Raw genomic sequence first — 19,299 nt, 5'->3', positions numbered from 1 at the left:
ATCAGGTTTATACTGCAGATCCTGGTGCCTGGCACTCACTTTGCAGGTTGTTTTCACTCTGCGCGCATTTGTAAGGGATGATTGTTGCGACGCCGGCGACTGTGATAGTTAAAACTTCTCCTACCACCTGGCTTGTTGCTCACCTTTTTATTGCCCAGCAGCAGTGACTAGCCAATAAAAGAAGGCTCAGTTTATCTTCTTTTTAATTGCATTGTTTGCAGTATTTTATTTTTATAAAGGTGCTGATTTTGCTATTTCTTTTTCAAAGTCCCAAAAGGAGAAGTCCTGGGGAAGGCGGCCGGTCTGCATGGAGCTTTTTATTCCATTGAGGCATGTAGAGAATAAAATGAAAGGGCAATACTGAAAAAAAAAATACCAAAAACATTGGAAATCTGTACAGTACATCATCGCAGTATGATGGAAGTTTAGGTGCAATTATTAATATATAGTGTACATTAATAATATTAGGAAATATTTGTGTTGGTGGAATGAGGATTATAATGACAGACACAACCAATAACAAAATGTTTTCTCTATTTTCAGGTCTATGTTCCGAAAGCGTTGCTTTCCGCAGATCCTATGTCCACTCCCCCGGCTCCAGAGGGAGCAGGACAGAGGTCCTATGGCACCATGGAAGATGCCTTCACGCCGGTCACAGATGACGACATGGTTCATCTAGTGGTGGATGATGATGAAAACATCCATTAACAACTTCTCTATCATCCTTAGCTCATACCTGAGATGTGCCTCCTCCCTGGGACTCTTTTACTGCTGCTGACTCCCAAGCTCCAATGGCTTCCAGTGAAGAGGAGAAAAGGGAAACAAGTCCCAAGCGTAGGGATCCTTGGGCTCCCGTGTGATATGGTAATACTCAGGCACTGTATCCTTGGAGGAGCTGAGCATGTCAGAGACACATGGCTCTCACAAAATACCAGAGGAGAGGAGGCCGTTTGGGGTTCTACACAGAGCTCTTCCCAGGGCAAAGGTCAAGATACTCCGTCCAACCAAATACGCTCCACTCGTAGTCCAGAAGTTATCGGTCTAACGTACTGTATTTATAATTCAGCTGTCATCATGTTATTTTTAAATTATTCCAGCTGAATACAGCGCAAAGAGAGCTTTAGTTAAGCCTGGCTAAACAAACCACCAGCCGGAGCGGACTGGATTTATGGAGAAAGGTTGCAGGTCCTTAAAGACAGTCACGACAGAAAATGGCCACCAGGTGGCGGTAGATTGCCGCAACCTAACTATTTAAGCACTGGTAGACGTCACTTAATGCCCAATTGACTCCGATTCAATGCACGAGTATTGCACATAGGTCCGTAGTTTTGTATTGTATTCTGGTGCTTGCAGTCTTTAACTTCTAATAGATAAACAGAACTACACGTACCCGAATGCCAGCATGCAAGCACGCATGAAAGAGAGAAACTTGGACGCACTTTGTGGTGGCTCTTTGCCTATCTCAGGCGTCTGGTTTTTGCTGCACACTAATTTGGGGTACACCATAATCTCACTTTTAACCCACAAGCCCTTATTAATCAGAAGTTGTATGGGTTAAAACGGAGCGAATGCTTTGGCAGTATTTTGGAAGCTCGCAGTGCAGAACTGAGCAGGTATACTGAGCTCCAGGCTCTATCACATCACCAGGCAAAACACAAGGGAACAGGTTTTGAGGAAACAATTGCACAGTCATTGAACATAAAAAGAACTTCATATGTGGAAAAGAGTGTTTAATAAAGAAAGCATGAGCCATTAATTTACAATATTGAAAAATGCAGCGAAGTGATGCAGCCACAGAACCCCATTTTACTCCTATCTTAAAGTTTTCTTATCCCATTTCTTATTATTGTATGCCCTCGTGCAAATCCTTACATTGCATTAAATCGTTATTGCTCAGTTGCCTATTATGCAAATGGCCAGAATGGTAAAACATGACTTTCTAGCTGTATTTTTTTTTTTTTTGCACCAATGCAAAAATGGACTTAAAATGATATCTTGCCTCTGTCACTGCCTTAAAAGACAATTGCAAACAGGAGTGCTCACACTCAGCACCCCTAACAAAGGCCTTCGAATGCTACACTATGGGACCTCGTTTTTTACAATGTTACCACTGAGTACCATTAAGTATACTACGCAAAAACAAAAACCAAGAAATGACATCACATTCACTTTAGACAACGACTTGCATCATCTGTCTCTCCCGTCGGTGATATCACTGGTTGCAGCAAAAAAGATTTGAAAATGGGTGTAAAAGGCGTATATAAGACCCTTATAAACGCTTCCAAAACACACACATAAGCTAGAGTTCTCTGTCGTATATACTGGTAACTTAAAGTCGCAGTACATGATTCGAATGCAATTCTCCACCGCGGATCTCGCCACAAAAAATATGATTGGCCCAAGCCACTAAAGGGTAATTCTATGCAGTGTAGCTGTACACACACTGTCATCTCCCTGAAATCATTCCAGGATAAGTGTTAGTATGAAATCACTGCACACAGTGCCATGATAACTGTACCTCATGCACATCCGAGGATTACCTCGTCGCCAAATGAAGTACCAGGATCCATGTGTCCCAGATCCAAAGCTAGTCTAAACTTGTGTCCTGAAACAGTGTTAGGACACATACTCATGTCATTGTGGTGTTGTGCCAAATACATATTCAATAAACCATTTTTTTTAGAAAAATAGGCAGACGTCATCAAAAATACATCACTGAGTTTTTGGGACCAGCACCTATACACATGCGCTTTACTGTAACTTCCAACGCATTGGATATTTTGCATGCGTAAATATACCCATTAGCTTCTGTGATGGAATCTTCATGCCCCTAACAGTGTGCAGGTAATCGTACCCTACCAGCCTGCCTTTGTGCCAGTAATCAACCAGACAGTCAGTACTGTGTTGTGTTTTGCCCCAAAAGCCTGTACCGCAAAGTAGCCACCCCATCAGTTTACCACTCAGCAAGCACTATTGAAAAGTCACCCTAACCTGTAAATGATATGTACACGCACCTGTCAATCAGTACAGGGTAGGTAGCAGCTACCTCTTTTGACAGATGTCAACTGCCAAAGGAATGAGTCGCCTCCATAGAGAATCACTGCAGTCACAACCTCAGATTTGCCCTTTGACAAGTCTGTACACCCCCACCTTTCAATGAGAGGGATGCATCTATCTCCAGATTAGCCTGTAACTACAGGGATGCATCTATCTCCAGATTAACCTGTAACTACAGGGATGCATCTATCTCCAGAGTATCCTGTAACTACAGGGATGCTTATAGCTCCAGATTAACCTACACCTACACCAGATCGCCCTGGGTACCTCCACCCTCCAACACTAGGAGAATGTTGACTCCATACAAAAGAACATTCATCTGAGCCCATGTTTAAAGTGGTAAAGATGATGCCCAAGTGTTATATTACTTGGCAAACAGTCACTGCCATTCACAGTGCTATCATAATATGATGCAAAATACATTATTATCATATAGAATGCCGCTGAATGTCACTGTTTGTGCATGAAGGGTTCTCGTAAAGAAGTCCATTAAACAAGTAAACCAGTTTAGAGTATGTGGAAGTAGTCCCATAGCCACGGCTTAATCTGTGATGCATCTAGTGCTGGGCATCTCTAGAGGTCTGAACAACGTACTCCTTCGGACTACAAAAACAATACTGCCAATTATCTGCCAGAAATGTTTAATTAGTTCGTCATTTCAACAGTGTGAACAAAGTGTCAAAAGTCTCACTGTCTACACAGTTTTCTGTGCTAAAAACACATGAAATCCAAGCATTGGGCCCATCTACAATTTTTCACGTGAAACACCTCAACTTTAATATTCAGTCTGGGTGGTATTGATTTTCAACTTTAGCCGCTTTTTTAAAGTTGATAAAGAATTTTGGACATTAATTACTTTAATAGGGAATTATTTTCTGCTTTTGTATATTTATTTCTAAAGTTGCTGTTTTGACACTTGAAGCGTTTTTCCTGGACCTTCAACAGGACTAGATTGAGATGCAACATTTGTCTGCACAGCACGCAAAGTTTGTGTACAGAATCGAGTTTAGGTCAGTGGCACTAATACGTACCTATGAGTAGGTCTCTTATGCCGTTACTACGAGGAACCAAGGTTATAATCTTTTCAGTCGAAGCAACTTCTCAACCACTGTTCATGCACTTTTCCATGGCGATGTGAGTGTTACATGAAGCATCCTAGCCATACACTTGATATGCAATGCCCACTGTTCTTTAGGGCTTAAATTAATCAAATACAACGTTTGCAGATATTTTTATGTATTGATAATATGGTTTGACCACATCGGATTGCAACTAAGTTTCCTAAATGAGTATTTTTATACAGTACTCCATGGTATTTCATTGAGAGATTAATCACGGTGGCAAATGCAGGAAATATATTTGTTATAATGTAAGATATAGAATAGTTTGAGATTTGAATAAAGCAATTGTTTACAAATGAAAGAAAAATAAACATTTTATCATAAAAATGGAATGCAAGTTATTGATTCTCTGATTTCAAGATGTATCCACATATTACTGAATGATTTACCTTCCTCTGAGTTATGTAGTGTGGTTGCCCTACCTTCTTTGTTTGTCATTCACTCTTTGTTGCCAATATCTGGCACCCTACATCGAATTCTGGGTTCATATTTGGGTGACCTGGAGCAGCCAGGATCAACCACTTGTAATGTGACTCCTAAATATGTAATGTTTCACTTCCTAAGCTCGTCCTCCGTCCAATTCTAATTATTTATCTTGCCTAATCAAAGAGACAAGACTTTAGTTATTTCTGTTACTATGGAAATATTTTTCTTATAGTTATATATAGAAGGCCAGTCAGCAATGGCTCCCTATTGGTGCATTCTAAATTGACCTGCATGGTGCATCCGTAATTGCACACAGGCTCTCCCCACTACCTGGTGCACATCCTCAGACTCTGTTCTCTCTGGAGCCCTGAGACTTCTCCTTCTGGAACCACCATCAGCCTCATTTAGAGTCATCCGGATTTATCAAAGTTTTTACTCTCATTAACAACTCGTGCTGTTTATTCAACTTTGCTTGATCAATGTAAGGTGGCTCAGCGACACGTTTGATTGACAGCATTTTCCCCCAGCATGCAGTTTTCCAGCGGTGACGAGAATAGTCTGTTGCTATGTACACTGTATGGATGTTTCCATAAATGGAGACAATGACCTGCGGGCAATGCCGCAAACATCAGCCTATGGCCTTGTGGCACGAGGACCATGATGACCCACTAGCCAGGTCATGAGAGGTGAGGAACCTGGGGGTAACCATGGACTCCGATCAATCCCCGATACGTCATCGAGGTCAAAGAACAGCTTCACACGTTGAACGCTGGAACACACCCTCCCGTGTCATGGATACCAAGAAAAACTACAAGTTAGCCAAGCTAGAATAGACCAGTAGCCTATACCTTTGTGCCCTTTGTTTATTCATATATAAAACCTAACAAATCCAAAACACACCAAGACTCTTCTTCCACCTTCAACCAATAGCACACAAGGCCAGCTTTGCGAGCACGCCATTGGCTACCTTTAGTTACACAATCAGTGGTCAAGACTCTTTGCATCATTCTCAGAACCTTCCAATGAAAAGGACCGGTATAAATACAAATCAAATTTAAACGTGCTCTAGGCTAGTACAATGGATCATCACTCTGCCCTAAAATAAGAAACCCAGTGGCAGCTCTGCTTTGTCCATACAGTGGGATATTTACTTACAATTCACGCAGCACAGCGAGGCAACTTGCTACATTGTGTGAATGTGAGAGACATCTTCAGCGTTTGTCTTGAGCTGGCGCATGTGTGGCTGCCTAGCGCCTGTACTGTTTAAAAAAAATAGTTTTATAGAGTGCGAATTAGACCCAAAGATACCAGGTACCAGAGCCTTTTAATGAGCACCAGTTTCGTTACACAAAGAGACATCATGGTGCAAGGGTGTCTGCGTTATAGGTAGTATTGGTATGGTGCAGGAAAGGATACCTTTGTGCACAAAAACAATCCTTAAAAGGCATTTCATTTTTCTATGTGTGCTGCATTCTGCAACACACAGAGGAAGTAACTTGTTACGCCTGGTTCAGGAAGGCGTGGCATTTTAATGCAGCCCTGTATTTACAAGTCTTTGAAAATCTGGGATTGCACCAAGAGACATTGGGTGGATGCATCGGAACACTCATGCTCTACCCATGTAACGCCTCTCCGACGCAAAGTAACACAAGTGCTTTGTGCTGCCTTGTTATGTTATGTTATGTTATGTTATGTTAAAAGGGGTGCTTCTATAGCGCACGGCTACTCCGAGGAGTGTCCCGGCGCTGTCGGAGCCTCACATGTCAAGGAGAGGAGCCGAAAAAAACCAGGCGGTAAAGGTCCTATGAAAAAGGTCAGAGATAGAAGAACTTATTGCTGAAACAACCAGGTTTTCAAGTCCTTCCTGAATGTCAAGAGATTGGAACAGGATCTGAGCGAGAGAGGAAGATCGTTCCACTGTTGGGGCGCCAGATGTTTAAAGGCGCGGCCGCCGATGCGAGCTCGATGTATCCTAGGGGTGACTGCCCTAGCTTGTGACGACGAGCAAAGGGATCTCGATGGAAGGTAAAAAGTGATCCACTTTCGAAGGTAACGGGCGCCAAGACCATGCAGGGCTTTAAAGGCGATGGTCAGGGCCTTGAAAGCAATCCGCTTCTTAATAGGCAGCCAGTGGAGGGTTCTGAGGAGCTCCGTCGCCCTGGCCCTTCTGTTAAGGCCGAAAATGGCCCGGGCTGCCGAGTTCTGTACTATCTGCAGGCGTGATATAAGATAGTCCGGTAGGCCAAGGTACAGAATGTTGGCGTAGTCCAGGCGAGAGCCAATCAGGGCCTGCACTGTGGTCTTTCTATGCTCGATGGATAGGAGGGGCAGGAACTTCCTCAGCATCTTCAGAATCACAAAGCATCTGCCGGCCAGGCCCGACACTTGTCCCCTGAAAGAGAGGCAGTTGTCGACCTGAATACCTAGATTCTTCGCCGACCCTGAGCCACTGTCAGGTGGGAACATAGCGGCCGGCCACCACTCCTTCCACCTGGGATCAGCCGGGCAGCCGAAGAAAAGGACCTCCGACTTTTCGGAATTGCACTTGAGGCAGTGTCGGTTGAACCAGTCAAACACCGCCCCAAGGCAGTCCTGTATGGAAGTTCCGTCAAAGTCGTGGCCCTTGTCGCAGGTGAACAGGAGCTGTGTATCGTCAGCGTACGATACGATCTGGGCCCCAAAACCCTCCGCGAGTGCCGCCAAAGGGGTCATGTAAATGTTAAAGAGCGAAGGGCTCAAGATTGAGCCCTGCGGAACTCCGACCTCCAGAGGTGGCATCGCGGCGGAAAAAGGTGGGGCCCAGATAGTTTGTTGACGGTTAGAGAGGAAGGACCGGAACAAGTTGAACACCGTCCCCCTCAAACCCACCTCCCAGAGTCTTGCAAGGAGGAGGTTGTGGGGGACGGTGTCAAAGGCTGCAGAGAGATCGAGCATCACCAACATGACTTTTCCTCCCTTGTCCAAGGCTGTCTTAATCACTTCGGTGACCTCGAGAAGAGCGGTTTCAGTGCTCAGGTTAGAGCGAAAGCCTGACTGGGATCTGTGAAGTATATCATTAGCCTCCAGAAAGTGGGACAAAGAAGTGTGGACATGTTTGTCAACCACTTTCGCGAGGGCAGGCAAAAGGGAGATGGGTCGGGAATTGGCATGAGAGTCCGGGTTCAGATTGGATTTCTTTAGTAAAGGCAGGATGAGTGCGTGTTTCCAAGGCTGCGGGACTTCCCCTGTGCTAAGTGAGAGGTTGAGGATCGGGTTGATGAGATGGTTAAGGGTGGGGGCTAGTTGGGCGAGGGTTTTGGCAGGGCAAGGGTCCCGGGGAGAACCTGATTTAAGTTTAGTTAGGAGGTCCAGTGATATCTGCAAAGGCATACCCGGGAAGTTACAGAGGGAAGGTACTGATGCGGGAGATGACTTGCATTACTTTTCTATTTACTAAACCACACAAAACCAAACAAGGTGGCTTTGCGTGGCATAGTAAATGCCCAAAAGGATTTTTTGTCAGGCAGAGCTATAAAAGTGACGCAACCCCAATGCATATCTTTAATAACCCACTATCTCTAGCTGCCTGCCATCTTAGATTAGAAACATACAGCACCATACAAAGTTTGAAAGAGAGATGAAAACGTGGCCGTTAATGAAATTGTCAATTGTTTACCCTGTGAAGGAGCCCGGAACATATAATCCCACCTACAAGTGCAGCCAAGAGCTACTTATCAACAGGCTGCGATGAGAAGAGGATTACAGGCGCCCCACATGAGCTGGGGACCTAAACCCACATCGCCTTGCAATGATCTCAACATATGGATGGGCTGTAATAACTAAGCCTTCCCGAATACGAGATGACGCTCTACTCAATAGTAAAAGTGACCGCTAACACTTAGCACTTGAAGATAGGCTTCCTGACTGATGAGATGGGGGACTCTAACCACAGAACGCTGCCATAGTGTCTGTCCTACCACAAGATGGAGGGCAGTAACTCTTGTCATTCTGATGGTCCTCCCTTTCTCAATCTGATATAAACTGAGTCATATACCAACTCATTGCCCATTTAAATAAGGGGACAGACATATAGGGGCCTATTCACTAACTGCATTTTGTTGTTCTTTATTAGTACTCTAATAGAAGTACTACAGAATGCCATTCACAAACATACAAGTGTAAATCTCCTGTTTTCTTTTCTATGGCAAGATCCTCACACATGTTTGTTTACTACTTAGGGCCCGATTCTGATGTGGTTAGGAAATCTTCCCAACCAAATGGGTCTGGGAATGGTTTTGACCTACCCGGATCGGGAGAATCCGACCGACCGAGTATGATGCATCCGGATGCTTCCAGATACGATTGGGTCGGATTCCCATTGACTTCAATGGGAGCCTATGTTACGACTAACTGCATAGGCTCCCTTTGAAGAAAGGGGTGGCTGAGGAAAATCGGGCACCCCCTGGTGCCTGCCACCCTGCATGACTGGTAACGGGGGACCCATGGGTACCCCCACTGGCCCAATTGGGAAGCCTCCGGGTGCAGGGGGGCCCGCTACATGCCCCCAAAGTCTGATTCAGACTGCCGATTGAGTCGAACGGCCCAATGTTTGTGTGGTTCGTGTGTGAGGGAGTGCGATGATTGTGGGGTTTGTGTGTGAGGGGGTGTGATGTTTGTGTGGTTCATGTGTGATGGAGTGTGATGTTTGTGTGGTTTGTGTGTGAGGAAGTGTGGTGTTTGTGGGGTTCTTGTGTGTGTTTGTGGGGTTCGTGTGTGAGGGAGTGTGACATTTATGCGTGACTGGTGTATGTAACGGGGATACTTGTGTGCAGGAAAGTGAGCAGTGTTATGGGAGGGAGAGACAGTGTTTTTGTGAACGTGGCAGAGTGCCCATTGGGTGATGTTTTCCTCAACATCTTGCTCTGTACTCTGTCTGTCTAACTAGCTGCCCAGACAGGCTAGCAGGGGGAGGGTGAAGCAGACAGCCAGGACAGAGCGACGCTCAGACAGACATGGGTAGAGCACACTGTCCCGCCCCTGGGGTTCGTGTGTGAGGGAGTGTTATGTTTGTGTATGAGGGAGTGTGATGTTTGTGGGGTTTGCCTGTGAGGGAGTGTGACATTTATGCATGACTGGTGTATATAACGGGGATTCTTGTGTGCAGGAAAGTGAGCAGAGTATTATGAAAGAGAGAGAGACAGTTTTTTTTGTGTTTGTGAGAGGGGGAGTGTGTGTGGGGGCAGAGATACGGAGGGAGAGGGAACGTAAAGGAGACAGGAGAGAAGCGAGAGTGCCCTGTTGAAAGGAGGAGCCACACAGGTGAAATGCTGGCAGCAGGCCCTGGGGCCGCCCTTCTGCGTCTGAACGAGGGTCTGAGACCGTGGCAGAGTGCCCATGGGGTGATGTGTCCCTCAACTTAAACATGTTGCTTTGTCTGTCCAACTAGCTGTCCAGACAGGCTGGCAGGCAGGCGGAGGGTGAAGCAGACAGCCAGGACAGAGGGACGCGCAGACAGACACGGGTAGAGTGCACTGTCACGCCCCCTGCACTGTGCCCCACCCGCTCCCTCCCTCTTGCTACTAGACCCTCATTAACACCAGATAAAGCCCCTCGGTAATCAGAAGGTAGGAATGAGGGCCCGGAACCAGACTGAGCCTCTGAGGTGCCACAGAAAAAAACGCTGCGCTGGGAGTACTCATCCTACAGTGGAGTCTGGACTTGTAGAGAGGGGCTTCACACCTGGTGGAGGGCCAATGATAGTGGTGAGATAGAGCTGATGGGTGAGAACAGAACTGTTGCTGAGGTGTAAGCTGATAACAAGTGGCAGTGAAAGAGATCGCGAAAGTGAAAGCGCTCGCTATTGTAAAACAAAAAAGCAGCCGTAAAAGTGAAAGTGATCACTTTGTGTCAATGGCGAGTGTACGGAAAGCAGCATTTTATTTGCTAGGACAACAAAATGGCGTCAGACTGTCCACAGTCCCAAGGACACGCGCATGCTGTTTGCTTGGACAAATGGCGAGAGCAGCCATCTTTGTCCATGCAAATGTAAGCCCTCGGCAGAGTTGATTCCAAAGGGTACTCGCAATGGCGAGAGTAGCGCATGCGCTGCTTTCGCCAGGCGAGACCTAATAAAGGGACCTTCAGAGCTGCAAGCAAGCTACAAACAATAAAATGCAGGTCTATCGCTCACACTTTTTAATCCGCCACCCTACCAAGCAATGCGTCGCGTAACACTTTAACCACACATCAGTGGTCATTAAGCACACATGGAACCACTCCTCACATGGATGGAAAGCAAACACCGCATCCTTCCAAACACACAACCAGGACTGGCCTTTGGTCAGGTAGCGTCCTGGGCGAACCACACTTGGTGCCCCTCGTCAAAGCGAGGCTTCTACAGGCAGCTCCTCCACCCCGGTGGAGTTTGGCGCCCTAGGCATGGGCCCAGGTTGCACATGGTAAAGGCCGGCCCAGCACACACCCCACACTGTTGCATATGTCCATGTGAGAAAGCGCTTCAGAGCCCCAAATAGTGCTAATTTGCGCTATACAAATGCTACAGTACAACACATCGGGAGACAGGAAGATTGTTGTGTCCACGCGCCTGCTCGGTGTCAAGTTGTGCCTGTTGAAAGAATCAGGTTGGTTCTTTGCTTCATTTCCTGTTTTCTGCCGCTGACCGCTCTTCACTTCAGATCACTTCACTACCGGATTAGACCCTGTGCATGGTTCTCTCCTCCCACGGATGCCTGCTAGCCTCAACAGAGGAGTCACCCTTCTTCACACAGGTCAGCACAGGCAACAAGGCCCTGCTCTGTAACTGGGCCCACCTGCTATTTGTATCTACAAAAAACACTGCAATTATCCAGGCATGTAAACAAATGACGTACAGTCAAAGCAAAACAGTAAATATTTGAGGTATTACATAAACCAACAAAAAAAAATAGACCTACTTTAATACAAACCGGTTCTTCAGGCCAAGCATGCCATGAACACACAGAAGCAGCTAGAGGAGAAAAAAAACAACATCTTCCTAGCTATTCGAATTTGGGAAGACGAGAACGTGCGGTATGAATGCAGTCTGAACAACTGTAGGTTTTTTTTTAATTTTTTTTACTTAATGCATTTTTATGTTCTATCGGACTATACCCAAAGGTGTCAGAGCACTTCACAATAGAACCAAGTACATTACATGAGGAGAATTTTACATATTTACACGTTACAGATACAAACGAGAAAGAAGAAAAAGTAAAATAAAGCAATAGATGGCAGTCACACAAAAAACACATTAGGATGAAGATCGTACAGGCATAGCTTACAAATTTACAATATTGAAAGAACTTCCTTGAGGGACATGAAAAGGGATGTATTAGTTCTGGAAGTGTCTTTGGAAGAGAAGATATTTGAGGTCAGTTCTGAAGGTCTGGGTAGAGGTGGTGGTACAGAGTAGTGGAGGAAGCGATTTCCAGATTCTAACTGCATTGCTTGAGAAGGATTGAGCCATCAATCTTTCCTTTTTGAAGGTGGGGGGCTCAAGCATTACATTTTCCGCATTACTAGACGGTCTAGAGCCTCCAGAGATTTCACCAGGTATAGAGGGGAGGAAGTGTGCAGGGTTTTGTGGGTGATACAGGCAGTCTTGTAGATTGATCTTGCGTCGATGGGGAGCCATCGAAGAGAAGACAAAATGGTTGTGATGTGGTCACTTCTTTTGGCTCCAAAGACAAAACGAGCCGCTGAATGGAGAACAGATTTAAGCAGGGAAAGGTGGGATTTGGGGAGGCCAGCAAGAAGAGAATGGCTATAGTCCAATCTAGAGAGAACCAGAGATTGGACCAAGGTTTTTAGGTCTTGCTCTGGAAAGAAACATCAAATCCCCCAAAGAAGGCGCAGTTGGTATTGTGCATTCTTTGCAATGGAAGTGATGTGGGAGAGTAGATAGAGCCTTTTGTCAAGTATGACACCAAGGGATTTTGCGTTGTCAAGAGCGTAGAGTTGAGGATTGAGCTATCGTGTGTGGAAGACACCTTAAGGTAGATTTGAGGGTCGTCCGCATAGAGATGGTAAAGTATCCCAGAATGGTTCATTGCACATTCATCGTACAATGCTTGCGCGTCCTCTGTATTTTTAGGTGTGGCGTTAGGCAAGACCTTGATTTTATTATGTGTAAAATATGCTTGTAGGGGCTTTATGCTATTGCTAGCCATCTTTATCAATTGGTCTCTCATTGTGTCATTACCATTTTTCTTGCGCTCTATACATCATACAGCAGTGGGAAAGCCCACTTCACACACTAACTTCACTGCGACTGACTGCATTCTTTCCTTTTACAAGAAGCACACCCGCACACAAAGTAGTTCCCTTAAGTGCGAGGGAATTTTTATTAAGACCCATGGCCAACATTTTTATTTTAGATTACTGAGGGACCACCAGCTTCCCCAACAATAAAGTACTTTGAAGCACTAACTTTACCTCATTTTGCCATTGTTAAATGAGGCTGCTTGGTGAAAAAATGCCATACTAGAGCACAGTCTTTCCCAGGGTGCACTTTGAAAATCTAAAATTCTCTTAACCTGGAACTCAATGCTCCTTTTCCGTAATGTTTTCCAAAAAAAGCCCTCTTTTTTTCTACTTGATCTTGTGGGTCTTTATCTTGGACTGTTCCCGGCTTACAATAGTGATTTTCTAGGCGTCCACCAAAGGTTAAGAACCACTAATTTAGGCTTCAGTGCATTTGATGTGTTGAATTGTAATACAGTCTTAGAGCCTGACCTAGCGGGCTCTACTGGCCATTAAAGGCCTGCTGCAGCAGCTAGGCCCTTTAACAAGCGAGCAGGCCTTTAATGGCCGGTAGAGCCCGCTAGGAGGTCTCTAAGGCTATTAGAACATTCTACCCCAGAGGGCAAAATGTTCTAATACCGTATATTTTTTGTTTATTGAATTGAAGTTGCCCCGATGCAGACCACCTTAGTATGAAACGTTGAAGAGACAAAAGAATGCATCACTAGTGTTTTCCTTATAAAGAGGTGAAGCTGGAAGTTAAATATGTCTTATGGCTAGAAAACACTGTTTGTGTGTATAAGAGAAATGGCAGACACTGTTTTCTTTCCACGTAGTATATGGCAAAGTAACCAGAGGTTAAAAGACTTGTTTAATGTTTACAATGAATGTGTAACTGGCAACCCTCAGTCGGCTCCCCCATGTCAGTATAGCTACAGCAAAGCAAATTCCATTCCTTTAGAAAGATGGTGTAACCGGTCATTTTCTCTTCTGCAAAGTATGATAATCATTGGCAAATGTCTTAGATTGTATGGTTGTGTATGACGAAGCAGAGATTGTGTGAGGTGGAGGGGATGAGGGTGGAAAAAGATGATGTTACCTTAATGGGGACATATTACCAACAACTAGTGATATTTATCGCTAAATGGGCTTAGCGAGTTTTTTTTATCGCCAAGCATTGCCGGATATTATCGCAGAGATAACGTGCTATTAGCAACGTTTATCTCTAAAGCGATAAAATATCCGGCGTTAGCGGCGAAATGCGTGAATATCGCTGGTATGCATTATCGCCAATGGGGACTTAGCCAGAATATCCACCTCCCATTGGATATAATGGCTAAGAACTGGTCTGAGCAGGCGTTCAATTTTGGAGATATTCGCGCTTAGCGCAAATATTTCCATCGCTACGCCTGCCTTGCTAATAGGCAATAGCGAAGTTAGCGACTGCTTTCAGTCGCTAACGGGTTGGGTACGCCCACTTTGCATGTCATTAGCGATAAATATCGCTGACATGCAAAGCGGGCCACAAACCGCTCGCTATCGCCTACAAGCTGTCGCTAATTGCTGTTAGTGACAGCTTGCTAATAAGCCGATATATTTATTGCCGCTTAGCAAGCGGCGATAATCTAATATGGCCAGGCTTGGTAATATGCCCCTCTATTACTCCTAGTATGTTCTTTCCCGCTATCAATTTTGGAGCATTTTGCCACTTATTGGCTGGATCTCATGTCACTTCTATCAGAGGTGAGGGTGGGCACTGACTAGAGGTTGTCTTTCATGAAAAATACAACATTGAGTGATTGATGACAGGATCTGTCTGGCAGTTATGCCTTTAGTTGCTTGGTCAGTATCATAGCCTCAAAGAGTCACAGACCTCCTGATCCTCGTGACCAGTGGTCGCTCCACCTCGCTCCCTGACCGATCTCCGCCTGGCTGACTGGTATTTCCCCGCAACTGCCTCACCTGTGACTGATTGCTTTTCAGCTATCAGAGCGCTCGCATCTGCTGAATAATCATAGCGCTTAGCATTAATATTGTGCGCTCGCATTTGCCGACTTGTCATAGCGCTTGACACTGGTATTGTGCGCTAGCATTTGCCTCTTTGTAGTGCAGAGTATTTGTAACGTAGCCTTTGAATGCACGCTCGCATTTGCTTGTTTGCCTGCTGCGTGCATTGTTGATCGGACTGGCCGCCTGATTGGGGGTTTGTTTACTTTATCCGGCTATTTTGTTTGTTGTGCCTCGTAGCGAGGCTCCCCAGCACGCACCCGCCTCCCGCTGCCCCTCCCTCGCCCCTCCCCCCCACCATCCATCCATTTATGACAGATGCATCTGCGTGCAGCGTCCACGCGCAGCGACCGCGCCCAACCCGCGCCGAAGGTGCGCCAAAGGTAAGCCCGTCTACGCCCGTCCGCGCCTGGACCGCACCCAGCGCCAGACCCCCTAGCCCTCGCACTGCCCAGCCCTCCCGCATTACCTAGGATGCCACCACCCTCCTAGCCCTTAACCCCGGCCGCTCCCCCAACTGCGTCCAAGCCGCTCCTGGACACACCCATGGACCCTTCTCCTGCTACTCCTGCAAGTTCGACGGCACCAAGAACAACTCCTCATCTTCGAACACACAACAGATATCCGATCCCAACCACCTACAATGCATCCTTCTCAACACCCGCTCGGTCCACAGACACGCCATTGACCTCTGGAATCTACTCGACACCATCTCTCCGGACGTTGCTTTCCTAACAGAAACATGGATGAATGCCTCTTCAGCCCCAGACATCACCATTGCCATCCCGGAAGGCTATAAGATCATTCGCAAGGACCGTACCGGCCACACAGGAGGAGGCATCGCTATCGTCCATAAGAAATCCATCCGCATCTCAACCAGCTCAGACGTCAATCTCGGCAACTCTGAACACCTCCACTTCCAGATCCACATCGACCCCAAGACCACACTCAGAGGCACCCTCCTTTACAGACCCCCAGGACCCCGCGCACAATTTAGTGAGGACATCACGGACTTCATCACTCCACACGCGCTCCCCTCCAAAGATTACATACTTCTGGGAGACCTCAACTTTCACCTTGAAAAGAACAACGACCACAACTCCACCACCCTTCTGGACAACCGCGCCAACCTCGGACTTAAACAACTGGTCACTTCCCCCACCCACATCGCAGGTCACACACTCGACCCAATCTTCACCTCCAGCAATCATGTCTCCTTCAGACACACTACGGCTCTCCTCTGGACCGACCACAGCTGCGTTCACTTTACCTACAACAAGCCCAAACCCAACAACCACCCCCAACCAACTCTGCAAAGAAACTGGAACAAAATCACCATCGACCAGATCTCCTCATCGCTTCTTCTAAACCCCCCAGCCCACTCCTCAAACCCCGACCAAGCCGCCACCAACTTCACACTATGGTTATCCAACAGCGCCGACATCCTAGCACAACTGAAAAAACGACAAATCAAACTTGGCAGCAAGAAGGCCTCCTGGTTCAACGATGATCTTAAGAAATCCAAGAAACTCTGCCGCTCCCTTGAGAAGAACTGGAAAAAAGACCCAACCTCCAGCACCAAGGACGCCTTCAAAAACGCCACCCGCATACACCACCAACTGATTCGAAAGGCCAAGAAAAGCGCCCTCAAGGACCGACTAGATAGCAACGCCCACAACAGCAAGGAACTTTTCAACATCGTCAAGGAATTTACCAATCCCTCGGCCAACTCTAACGACATCACCCCCTCTCAAGCCCTCTGCGACTCCCTAGCCTCATTCTTCCACAACAAAATTGCAGACATCCACAACAGCTTCGACAACCAACCCGGAGACCAACCCACCGAACCACATGCTAGACCTTCACCCCCCTCGAACACCCTTAACGACTGGAAGCCAATCTCCACTGAGGACACCATCCGCCTGATGAACTCTATCCACTCAGGATCCCCCACAGACCCATGCCCTCACCACATCTTCAACAAAGCAGACTCCATCATAGCACCGCACCTCCGAGACGTCATCAACTGCTCCCTCAACTTCGCCACCTTCCCGAAAAGCTGGAAACACGCTGAACTCAGCGCCCTTCTGAAAAACTCCACAGCGGACCCCACCGAACTCAAAAATTACCGTCCCATCTCGCTCCTTCCATTCCCGGCCAAAGTCATCGAGAAAGCGGTCAACAACCAGCTCGCTGCCTTCCTCGAAGCCAACAAATCCCTCGACTCCTCACAGTCCGGCTTCCGAGCAAAACACAGCACTGAGACCGCACTCATCGCAGCAACAGACGACATTCGAACTCTACTGGACAATGGAGACACAGTCGCCCTCATCCTCCTCGACCTCTCCGCAGCCTTCGACACAGTCTGCCATAGTACCCTCCTACAGCGTCTCAGAAACATCGGAATCCAAGGAAAAGCACTAGAATGGATCACCTCGTTCCTCACCGGAAGAACCCAGAGAGTCCGCCTTCCACCATTCAAGTCAGAGGCCACTGAAGTCATCTGCGGCGTACCACAAGGATCTTCACTCAGCCCCACCCTTTTCAACGTATACATGAGCCCCCTCGCGGCCATCGCACACCAACACAACCTCAACATCATCTCCTACGCGGATGACATTCAACTGATCATCTCACTCACCAATGACCCTAGCACCGCCAAAACTAACCTACACGAAGGAATGAAAGAAGTAGCCGAATGGATGAAACACAGCCGTCTGAGACTGAACTCCGATAAAACAGAAGTCCTCATCTTAGGTACTTCCCCCTCTGCATGGGACGACTCGTGGTGGCCAGAAGCCCTTGGAAAAGCACCCATCCCGACAGACCACGCACGGAACCTGGGCGTCATCCTGGATTCCTCACTTTCGATGAACAGACAAGTCAACGCCGTCTCCTCATCCTGCTTCAACATTCTTCGCATGCTCAAAAAAACATTTCGTTGTATCCCCACCGAAACTAGGAAAATGGTCACCCACGCTCTGGTCACGAGCCGACTGGACTATGGAAACACCCTCTACGCCGGTACTACCGCTAAACTCATGAAAAAACTCCAACAAATCCAGAACGCCTCAGCCAGGCTCATATTAGACATCCCACGCAAAGAACATATCTCTGGTCACCTGAAAAACCTCCACTGGCTTCCCGTCAATAAGAGGATCACTTTCCGACTCCTAACCCACGCACACAAATCACTCTACGAAATCGGACCAGAATGCCTCAACACACGACTGTTCTTCTACACCCCCTCCCGCCAGCTACGATCATCCAACCAAGCCCTCGCCACGGTACCTCGCATCAACAAAACCACCATGGGAGGCAGATCCTTCTCCTACCTGGCAGCTAAAACTTGGAACTCACTTCCCACTCACCTTCGCCTTACCCAGAACCACCTAGCATTCAGAAAGCATCTTAAAACGTGGATATTTGACAAGTAATTTCCCACCCCTCCTCAAGCGCCTTGAGACCCTCTGGGTATGTAGCGCGCTATATAAATTCTTTGACTTGACTTGACTTGACAGAGCGGAGGTCCCTAATTCTGCCAAATAAAAGAATACGCTGCGCCTAATTCCAACTGTGAATATCAGCTGAGGCAGAACGGGGTGAGGAAAACATCATGGAAAACTTATTTTGTATTGGAAAGTTGGAATATTTTTGGGCGTAAACCACAGAGCCATTGAGACACAAGGGTGTGGGCTATTTAATGGAAGTGGGTGCGACACTGCACACATATAGATGGACTGTATAACCATAGCACCGGATTGAATTTTAAATCTTTAAATTTGCTTTCTTTTTTCAACACTGTATCCCTTAATGGACTAGGAAGGTTATTAACCCGGATTGAATTGTAGGCTTTAAGGAGGTCACACTGACAGTAAGTAGGGGAAGGGAGTATCTGGAACTGAAGTTGCTATCCGGAATCTTGGGCACTGTTTTTGCACTTTTTTCATACAAGGAGCACCGCGGTTCCATTCATTTTCGGTTCAGTGGATTAAACGATTAGCGCTCTAGTGTTTTGGGGAGCCGAGACACAACAGGTGGGCTACTTAATAGAAGGGGCAGTCTGCACAAATGTATGACGGAATCTCATATGCGTTTATCAGGCATGCCTTCACAATACTGGCATTAGAATGAAAGCATTGGTACAACGCGTTCCTTTGGCACACCTGGCCTTAAAAAAACTTGCCTGGCGGGGGGAGAGAGGTTGTTGGACTTGGCAATAGAGTAATTTACTATTCGAACTTCCATCTGCGCAACAGTAGGGATGGTGTTGGACTTAAAATCCAACACCACTCTCCTCCTAAAGCAAGTCGTTGTAACGCATTGTGTGCTAAACAAATATGTGGTAACGAAGCGTTCGTTCTATTGCCGACGCTGTAAAGGCACAGCATGATTCCAGCTTCGTTTTAAAGGATGTTTCCCTGTCTGC

The 19,299-nt window shown here is 46.7% G+C and overlaps 2 protein-coding genes across 3 annotated transcripts in view; both read left to right on the top strand.

Annotated features, from left to right (window-relative positions):
- The window catches only part of LOC147706910 (mechanosensitive cation channel TMEM63A-like), a 403,911-nt gene extending 399,406 nt beyond the window's left edge, over positions 1-4,505 (top strand). Inside the window, exons 23-24 of one of the 2 annotated variants that reach the window (XR_015296601.1) lie at positions 544-3,225; positions 3,290-4,505. Coding sequence is in view for 1 of the 2 variants with exons in the window: in XM_086926170.1 (XP_086782296.1) it covers positions 544-708 (165 nt within the window). In the remaining variant the exon portion in view is untranslated. Of the gene's footprint in view, positions 1-543 lie in introns of both variants that reach the window. The other variant, XM_086926170.1, reaches the window with a different exon arrangement.
- Positions 1-19,299, top strand: part of LOC147706908 (mechanosensitive cation channel TMEM63A-like) — a 926,114-nt gene that overhangs the window by 399,453 nt on the left and 507,362 nt on the right. The window lies entirely within an intron of this gene.

This window comes from Lissotriton vulgaris, chromosome 6 (genome assembly GCF_964263255.1).
Source record: "Lissotriton vulgaris chromosome 6, aLisVul1.2, whole genome shotgun sequence".
Classification (NCBI taxonomy): domain Eukaryota; kingdom Metazoa; phylum Chordata; class Amphibia; order Caudata; family Salamandridae; genus Lissotriton; species Lissotriton vulgaris.
Note: the sequence above shows the minus strand (reverse complement) of the source record. Positions and strands in the feature narration are given on the sequence as shown.